Source organism: Rhagoletis zephyria, unplaced genomic scaffold (genome assembly GCF_001687245.7).
Source record: "Rhagoletis zephyria isolate East Lansing unplaced genomic scaffold, Rhagoletis_zephyria_1.1 Rzeph_scaffold_19015, whole genome shotgun sequence".
In the NCBI taxonomy this organism is placed as follows: domain Eukaryota; kingdom Metazoa; phylum Arthropoda; class Insecta; order Diptera; family Tephritidae; genus Rhagoletis; species Rhagoletis zephyria.
In genome coordinates, this window is record NW_016176076.1 from 1 (window position 1) to 9,510 (window position 9,510).

General features: G+C 41.1%; 1 protein-coding gene across 1 annotated transcript; it reads right to left on the minus strand.

Annotated features, from left to right (window-relative positions):
* Positions 1–290: 290 nt before the first annotated feature.
* On the minus strand, positions 291–8,287 carry LOC108380369 (protein kinase 4-like). The gene is made up of 5 exons (XM_017636738.1): positions 7,466–8,287; positions 4,235–4,558; positions 3,834–4,087; positions 625–928; positions 291–491 (listed from the first exon to the last, which is right to left on the minus strand). Exons 1-5 carry the CDS (start codon positions 8,285–8,287, stop codon positions 291–293), a joined length of 1,905 nt encoding a protein of 634 aa, XP_017492227.1.
* Positions 8,288–9,510: the final 1,223 nt, after the last annotated feature.

A 9,510-nucleotide genomic window follows, 5' to 3' on the forward strand; every position in this document is an offset into this window, starting at 1 on the left:
CGTGTTTTAATTTGATCGCTTCTTGGCAAAAAGGCTTGCCAATTGTCCAGTGTTTCTTTCGTCTTTTATTCAACAATTTTTTATTTTATTTTTTTTGTTTTTTTAGCTAATTGTTAATTTCTTCAAAAAAATGTTTTATTCAGGAAAACAAGNTTTTTTTTTTTTTAGCTAATTGTTAATTTCTTCAAAAAAATGTTTTATTCAGGAAAACAAGATTTCTAGGCCCGAAGAACTCACCCTAGTGCTGCAGCAGGCCTTGGTGGGGGCTGCTGTTGTTGTTGTTGCAGGAGTCATGCGGCGCTATGATAGCCGCGCTGGTTGTTGTTGTTGTTGGTGTTGCGCGCTGCTGTTCTTTGTGTTGAGCGCTGTTGCTGTTGGTATTGCGGGCTGGTGTCCCCGATGCTGTGGCGGGTGTTGTTATTGCTGGTGTTGCGCAGCGTTATAGTATCCGCGCTGGTTGTTGCTGGTGTTGCGCGTTGTTGTCCCCGCTGCTGTGGCGGGCGTTGTTATTTCCGGTGTTGCGCAGCACTATAGTAGCCACGCTTGTTGTTGTTGGTGTTGCTGTTGCGCACGCGGTTGTTGCTGGTGTTGCGCGCTGTTGTTGTTGGTGTTGAGCGCTGTTGCTGTTGGTGTTGCGCGCTTTGCTGTTGGTGTTGCGCACGCGGTTGTTGCTGGTTTTGCGCGCTGTTGTTGTGCAGCGCTATAGTAGCCGCGCTGGTTGGTGGCGTTGTTGAGGTGGCCGCGCTTTTGGCGGTTAAGACCGTACTCTGGCAGTGCTTCCGCTGTCGCCTCGGTTGCGGGGCGGTTGGTGCGGCCGCGCTTTTGGCGGTGTGTAAATACCGCGCTGTGGCGGTTAAGGCCGTGCTCTTGGCGGTGTTGCTGCTGTGCGTTAGAAACACTATTGTTGTTGTTGTTGCTGTTGCTTCTCCTCTGCGCCCGGTGTTAGAGGTNCATAGGCATATTATAATCCTCTCCAGTTGGCTCTTCAGCTGAACCCAATTGTTAGTGGCCGCCATTGTCGTTCATATCGCTTAGTTACGACTTTTCTGGCTGAGTATCACACTTAATTTAGGGTTTACCCAACCGATCGCGACAATTCCACAAAAAAAAATCGAAAGTATCGATAATTCTTCAGTCCGCGTACTGAATAAGAATATACGCAAAAGAATTACAAAAAACAATCAAAATTTATTTTTAGTAAATAAACATATCAAGTGGGTTAATTAAATATATACGTGGTAAATATACGTGTAAGCAAAAGTTCGGTTGGGTATAATTTTATATCAAAGTCAATGGGAATGCTGCCCCCCCTGACATTAGGAAGGCACAATGTAGTCTACGTGGAAAATTAAGGTACAAAAAAAAACACAAAAGTCGCTGTGGTCCAGCACACCCAACCGCAATGCAAAGCCGGCATAATGGAATGCCCCTCCAGACTTGAAGGGTGTACTGGACTTCGCGCACAAGTTGCTGAACTATTTTTCGGTCTCAGTGCACCCCACCGCAATGCAGCAAGGGGCAGTCAACGCATGCCCCCCTGAGACATGTGGGATGACTGAGACCCCGATAGTCAGTCTTTGTTGGAGTCCCAGCCCACTCCATCGCAATACGAAGGCACTCAGGAGCGCCAGCGCAGACCTATGGAGTGAGCTGGGTTCAAACGAAAAATGTATATATATTATTTTTTTCCCAAAAAAAAAACAACTCGAAAAAAAAAAAAATTTTCGGCAAAAAAAAACTAAAGGAAAATCTATTTACTCTAAACCCCACTTAGCGGACTTATTTTTTCCCCATTCCCGTGCCGACATATCGGACCACTGAACAATTTGGAGGAAAAAAAAAGTTAAACTACAAAAAAACTAAGTGCGTTGAGCACTGCCTCACCGGGTGAATACAAAACTCCGGAGGACGTGACGTGAAGTCTCGGAGAAACCCTCGGTTGCTGACCAAGAGGGCCGATCCGAACCAGCACACTCAGCTCCACTCATCCCGCCGCAACGCAGCAAGGGGCAGCAAACACATGCCCCCCTGGGACTTGCGGGATGGTGAAGCCTCATGTGCCAGTCAGGACCAGTCAACCTGACCAGACCTCAGGCTACCCCGTTGGGCGCCATCTGTTATGGTTCGCATACATGAGAGCAGTAGTGAGTGCAGGCGGCATGACACAATGGGGTGCACTGTGGCTAGACATGTCGGCTGGGCGGGGTTCTTGCCTCACTACTGTTCCCTGCGCCATAGCAGAGAAAAGTCATGCCTGTCAAACATCCCAACGGACAGACACACAACAATTCAAAAATAAAAAAAAACCGTTGGTACAAACAAAAAAGCTGAAAGAAAACGTTAAATTAAATATTTAAAATAAACTGAAAAATCAACAGAAAGCAGAATCCAAACTAAAACTGAAATAAGAAATGAACCAAAAACACAAAAAAAACTAAGGCCGAATATGAGGCACCACCGCTGGTATTGTGGTGCCGGGTGCTGGCCCACCCTCACCATGGCTACTGGCGCACCCTAATATCAGTAGCCCCATTATTAAAGTCCCTACATGCCTTCTTAAATAACGAAAGAAGTCAGCATTTCCATTTTAATTACACAAAATTTATTTATAAACTTCATCTCCTTAGCCTAATTCTTAAATCTATTTCCTAAAATTAATCATCCTAATGCTAAGTCTCTTAAATCTAAGGTAAGAAAAGGATATAAATTTTCCGAAAGCAAATGGATTTTAGGTAGTAGCAGGTAAGTTGTTTTACTATATATTTAATTCAATTATTATAATTAAGATAAGTATTTAGAGTTGATTTAATCCAAGCTCAGGTAAGTTAAAGGTAAAATATAAGTAAAGGTAAGTATCCTGAGTAATTATAACTAGTAGGAAAATTTAGGGTAAGTACGGTTAAGGTAAGTCAGGTCGGTAAGTCCAGTAGCAAAATCAGGTAGGAAAATCCGGTAAGTATATTACAAAACAATTGAATTGAGTTAAGCAGGTAAGGGTATGTATATTTATAGTAGGTCAGGTAAGTATATTAACAAAAGTTAAATTAAGTAATGCCATAAAGTCATTTAATTTTCTATTTCTTCTTTTCTATCTTTTGGTTGTATAGCGTTTTGGTTTCCGGTTTATATTTTCACGATTTCATTTTAAATTTTTTTATAATTTCGTTATATTAGATTATTGTGGCCATTTTCTTTTATTGTATTTAAGGTTATTTATTTAAAATTGGTTTTATAGCTGAATTTTTGAATTTTTCGTTAAGCTTTTAGTTTAAACTTATTTTTATTTGAAATAAATTTGTAGTTTATTCTATTTTAATTTAGTTCAATTTAAGTTGATTTAATTTCGTTTGAATTTATATTAATCTAATTCTGGTTAAGATTTTATTTGATTTTTTTGTTTCTATTTAATCTGAGTTAATCAATCCTAACTTTTATTTCCCTTATCTGCCTATATATGCATCTAGGTATATACCTGTATAGGTGTGTATATACATATGTATTCCACAGCTAAGAATAAGAAGAAAAAATAAAATTTTTATTCTTAATATTAACTTATTTTTTTTTTGTATATACCTTGTAGCCTACTTTTAATATCTATTTTTTCAAATTCCTATTTTCAGAGGTTTCTTTGTTTTCCAATAATTTTTTTCTTGTTTAGTTTACTTTTAATTTATTGGGTTTTCCAAATTTCTAATTTTAAAGGTATTGTGTTTCTTTCGTCTTTTATTCAACAATTTTTTATTTTATTTTTTTTTTTTTTTTAGCTAATTGTTAATTTCTTCAAAAAAATGTTTTATTCAGGAAAACAAGATTTCTAGGCCCGAAGAACTCACCCTAGTGCTGCAGCAGGCCTTGGTGGGGGCTGCTGTTGTTGTTGTTGCAGGAGTCGTGCGGCGCTATGATAGCCGCGCTGGTTGTTGTTGTTGTTGGTGTTGCGCGCTGCTGTTCTTTGTGTTGAGCGCTGTTGCTGTTGGTATTGCGGGCTGGTGTCCCCGCTGCTGTGGCGGGTGTTGTTATTGCTGGTGTTGCGCAGCGTTATAGTATCCGCGCTGGTTGTTGCTGGTGTTGCGCGTTGTTGTCCCCGCTGCTGTGGCGGGCGTTGTTATTTCCGGTGTTGCGCAGCACTATAGTAGCCACGCTTGTTGTTGTTGTTGTTGGTGTTGCGCACGCGGTTGTTGCTGGTGTTGCGCGCTGTTGTTGTTGGTGTTGAGCGCTGTTGCTGTTGGTGTTGCGCGCTTTGCTGTTGGTGTTGCGCACGCGGTTGTTGCTGGTTTTGCGCGCTGTTGTTGTGCAGCGCTATAGTAGCCGCGCTGGTTGGTGGCGTTGTTGAGGTGGCCGCGCTTTTGGCGGTTAAGACCGTACTCTGGCAGTGCTTCCGCTGTCGCCTCGGTTGCGGGGCGGTTGGTGCGGCCGCGCTTTTGGCGGTGTGTAAATACCGCGCTGTGGCGGTTAAGGCCGCGCTCTTGGCGGTGTTGCTGCTGTGCGTTAGAAACACTATTGCTGTTGTTGTTGCTGTTGCTTCTGCTCTGCGCCCGGTGTTAGAGGGGTAAGGAGACACCTGGAATGTAGAGTCAAAAGCTAGAAGCATAGGCATATTATAATCCTCTCCAGTTGGCTCTTCAGCTGAACCCAATTGTTAGTGGCCGCCATTGTCGTTCATATCGCTTAGTTACGACTTTTCTGGCTGAGTATCACACTTAATTTAGGGTTTACCCAACCGATCGCGACAATTCCACAAAAAAAAATCGAAAGTATCGATAATTCTTCAGTCCGCGTACTGAATAAGAATATACGCAAAAGAATTACAAAAAACAATCAAAATTTATTTTTAGTAAATAAACATATCAAGTGGGTTAATTAAATATATACGTGGTAAATATACGTGTAAGCAAAAGTTCGGTTGGGTATAATTTTATATCAAAGTCAATGGGAATGCTGCCCCCCCTGACATTAGGAAGGCACAATGTAGTCTACGTGGAAAATTAAGGTACAAAAAAAAACACAAAAGTCGCTGTGGTCCAGCACACCCAACCGCAATGCAAAGCCGGCATAATGGAATGCCCCTCCAGACTTGAAGGGTGTACTGGACTTCGCGCACAAGTTGCTGAACTATTTTTCGGTCTCAGTGCACCCCACCGCAATGCAGCAAGGGGCAGTCAACGCATGCCCCCCTGAGACATGTGGGATGACTGAGACCCCGATAGTCAGTCTTTGTTGGAGTCCCAGCCCACTCCATCGCAATACGAAGGCACTCAGGAGCGCCAGCGCAGACCTATGGAGTGAGCTGGGTTCAAACGAAAAATGTATATATATTATTTTTTTCCCAAAAAAAAAACAACTCGAAAAAAAAAAAAATTTTCGGCAAAAAAAAACTAAAGGAAAATCTATTTACTCTAAACCCCACTTAGCGGACTTATTTTTTCCCCATTCCCGTGCCGACATATCGGACCACTGAACAATTTGGAGGAAAAAAAAAGTTAAACTACAAAAAAACTAAGTGCGTTGAGCACTGCCTCACCGGGTGAATACAAAACTCCGGAGGACGTGACGTGAAGTCTCGGAGAAACCCTCGGTTGCTGACCAAGAGGGCCGATCCGAACCAGCACACTCAGCTCCACTCATCCCGCCGCAACGCAGCAAGGGGCAGCAAACACATGCCCCCCTGGGACTTGCGGGATGGTGAAGCCTCATGTGCCAGTCAGGACCAGTCAACCTGACCAGACCTCAGGCTACCCCGTTGGGCGCCATCTGTTATGGTTCGCATACATGAGAGCAGTAGTGAGTGCAGGCGGCATGACACAATGGGGTGCACTGTGGCTAGACATGTCGGCTGGGCGGGGTTCTTGCCTCACTACTGTTCCCTGCGCCATAGCAGAGAAAAGTCATGCCTGTCAAACATCCCAACGGACAGACACACAACAATTCAAAAATAAAAAAAAACCGTTGGTACAAACAAAAAAGCTGAAAGAAAACGTTAAATTAAATATTTAAAATAAACTGAAAAATCAACAGAAAGCAGAATCCAAACTAAAACTGAAATAAGAAATGAACCAAAAACACAAAAAAAACTAAGGCCGAATATGAGGCACCACCGCTGGTATTGTGGTGCCGGGTGCTGGCCCACCCTCACCATGGCTACTGGCGCACCCTAATATCAGTAGCCCCATTATTAAAGTCCCTACATGCCTTCTTAAATAACGAAAGAACTCAGCATTCCCATTTTAATTACACAAAATTTATTTATAAAACTTCATCTCCTTAGCCTATATCTTAAATCTATTTCCTAAAATTAATCATCCTAATGCTAAGTCTCTTAAATCTAAGGTAAGAAAATGATATAAATTTTCCGAAAGCAAATGGATTTTAGGTAGTAGCAGGTAAGTTGTTTTACTATATATTTAATTCAATTAATTATAATTAAGATAAGTATTTAGAGTTGATTTAATCCAAGCTCAGGTAAGTTAAAGGTAAAATATAAGTAAAGGTAAGTATCCTGAGTAATTATAACTAGTAGGAAAATTTAGGGTAAGTACGGTTAAGGTAAGTCAGGTCGGTAAGTCCAGTAGCAAAATCAGGTAGGAAAATCCGGTAAGTATATTACAAAACATTTGAATTGAGTTAAGCAGGTAAGGGTATGTATATTTATAGTAGGTCAGGTAAGTATATTAACAAAAGTTAAATTAAGTAATGCCATAAAGTCATTTCATTTTCTATTTCTTCTTTTCTATCTTTTGGTTGTATAGCGTTTTGGTTTCCGGTTTATATTTTCACGATTTCATTTTAAATTTTTTTATAATTTCGTTATATTAGATTATTGTGGCCATTTTCTTTTATTGTATTTAAGGTTATTTATTTAAAATTGGTTTTATAGCTGAATTTTTGAATTTTTCGTTAAGCTTTTAGTTTAAACTTATTTTTATTTGAAATAAATTTGTAGTTTATTCTATTTTAGTTTAGTTCAATTTAAGTTGATTTAATTTCGTTTGAATTTATATTAATCTAATTCTGGTTAAGATTTTATTTGATTTTTTTGTTTCTATTTAATCTGAGTTAATCAATCCTAACTTTTATTTCCCTTATCTGCCTATATATGCATCTAGGTATATACCTGTATAGGTATGTATATACATATGTATTCCACAGCTAAGAATAAGAAGAAAAAATAAAATTTTTATTCTTAATATTAACTTATTTTTTTTTGTATATACCTTGTAGCCTACTTTTAATTTCTATTTTTTCAAATTCCTATTTTCAGAGGTTTCTTTGTTTTCCAATATTTTTTTTCTTGTTTAGTTTACTTTTAATTTATTGGGTTTTCCAAATTTCTAATTTTAAAGGTATTGTGTTTCTTTCGTCTTTTATTCAACAATTTTTTATTTTATTTTTTTTTTATTAGCTAATTGTTAATTTCTTCAAAAAAATGTTTTATTCAGGAAAACAAGATTTCTAGGCCCGAAGAACTCACCCTAGTGTTGCAGCAGGCCTTGGTGGAGGCCTGCTGTTGTTGTTGTTGCAGGAGTCGTGCGGCGCTATGATAGACGCGCTGGTTGTTGTTGTTGTTGGTGTTGCGCGCTGCTGTTGTTTGTGTTGAGCGCTGTTGCTGTTGGTATTGCGCGCTTTGCTGTTGGTGTTGCGCACGCGGTTGTTGCTGGTGTTGCGCGCTGTTGCTGTTGGTGTTGCGCGCTTTGCTCTTGGTGTTGCGCACGCGGTTGTTGCTGCTGTTGCGCGCTGTTGTTGTTGGTGTTGAGCGCTGTTGCTGTTGGTATTGCGCGCTTTGCTGTTGGTGTTGCGCACGCGGTTGTTGCTGGTGTTGCGCGCTGTTGCTGTTGGTGTTGCGCGCTTTGCTCTTGGTGTTGCGCACGCGGTTGTTGCTGCTGTTGCGCGCTGTTGTTGTTGGTGTTGAGCGCTGTTGCTGTTGGTATTGCGCGCTTTGCTGTTGGTGTTGCGCACGCGGTTGTTGCTGGTGTTGCGCGCTGTTGTTGTGCAGCGCTATAGTAGCCGCGCTGGTTGGTGGCGTTGTTGAGGTGGCCGCGCTTTTGGCGGTTAAGACCGTACTCTGGCAGTGCTTCCGCTGTCGCCTCGGTTGCGGGGCGGTTGGTGCGGCCGCGCTTTTGGCGGTGTGTAAATACCGCGCTGTTGCGGTTAAGGCCGCGCTCTTGGCGGTGTTGCTGCTGTGCGTTAGAAACACTATTGTTGTTGTTGTGGCTGTTGCTTCTCCTCCGCGCCCGGTGTTAGAGGGGTAAGGGGACACCTGGAATGTAGAGTCAAAAGCTAGAAGCATAGGCATATTATAATACTCTCCAGTTGGCTCTTCAGCTGAACCCAATTGTTAGTGGCCGCCATTGTCGTTCATATCGCTTAGTTACGACTTTTCTGGCTGAGTATCACACTTAATTTTGGGTTTAGCTGCATTTGCAACCAGTTCTTACTTATATACGTAGGAGTATTTGGAAAAAGAAATTCACACGGTGCCAAAACTTACCTGACTTGGACTCGTTCGCTCGGTGGTAAGGCTCCAACTGCTGGCCGCTCCTGTGGACGCAGAACCACGCAATTTTGTTACGAAGCTCGGGGACGCACTCCTTGAAACTATTTTGGTTTAATCTTTTTTTTTTACACTAAATTGGAGACCCAAGAATTAGAACTAACGTTGCGGCCTGTCCGCAATTTTCCTCACTTTTATGAAATGAGGCTGCTCTGCCTTGATGTGCTACACTTTCTCGAAACCCAGGCGGCGCGACGGCATCTGATGTTATGTTACATTTTTTTTTCTTCTAACCCAACTACATTATACACTTCCACACCGCAATTCCTTTACGAGTAGTCTCACGTTTCGGGTATCAAATTCGCTGCCTTTTAGCGTATTAAACTTCAATTATGGTCATTATTTGACATCTTATTTACTTGCATTATTAGCATAATTTAAAAGTGATCCACTGAATTATTGCAGATTATAGTTTTGTACAATGTGAAAGTTCTGCCAACTACGATAGGTTACGAAATTGCAATTAAACGAACATTTCCGTATTATACTGGCACTCACAAATTATTTTTGAGTATATTCGTGTAAATTGAAATGTATATAGCTTGGTATAATTACTTTTTTTTGGCGATGTTTTCTATACACTATATTATTATTAAAATGAACTAAACTTTGCTTCACTTGTGTTTTGTTTTTACCCGTTCCGAATGGTATCGGTTGCCGAACAAATATGTAAATGGTTGACTGCAGAGTTGCCAGCGGGTTTTTATACCTTTGCACTGCGGGAAATTAGTTATTCCCGTTGGAAGAATAACGGGCACNATACCAAAATACAAGCCCTGATATATATTGCTCTCTATATTCTAACATTTGTGCTAAGATATAAACTCAATCCTGTGAAGACAGGCAGTACAGACAGCTGTCACAAACTATCACCAGCCTCCGCGGGAAAGCGTTTATTAACCAAAAAAAAGTAGGAAAACAGACCTGCAGGAACCAGTGGCAATCAGCAACACTGTCCGAAAGGA

Bases quoted from the DNA above. Each gene is read 5' to 3' on its own strand.
- LOC108380369 (XM_017636738.1), bottom strand. From the start codon at position 8,287: ATGCCTATGCTTCTAGCTTTTGACTCTACATTCCAGGTGTCCCCTTAC. The intron at 4,088-4,234 runs GCGCAACACCAA...CGCCCGCCACAG, and splicing joins CGCAACACCAACAGCAAAGC to CAGCGGGGACAACAACGCGC. The intron at 492-624 runs GCAACAGCGCTC...CGCCCGCCACAG, and splicing joins CAAAGCGCGCAACACCAACA to CAGCGGGGACAACAACGCGC.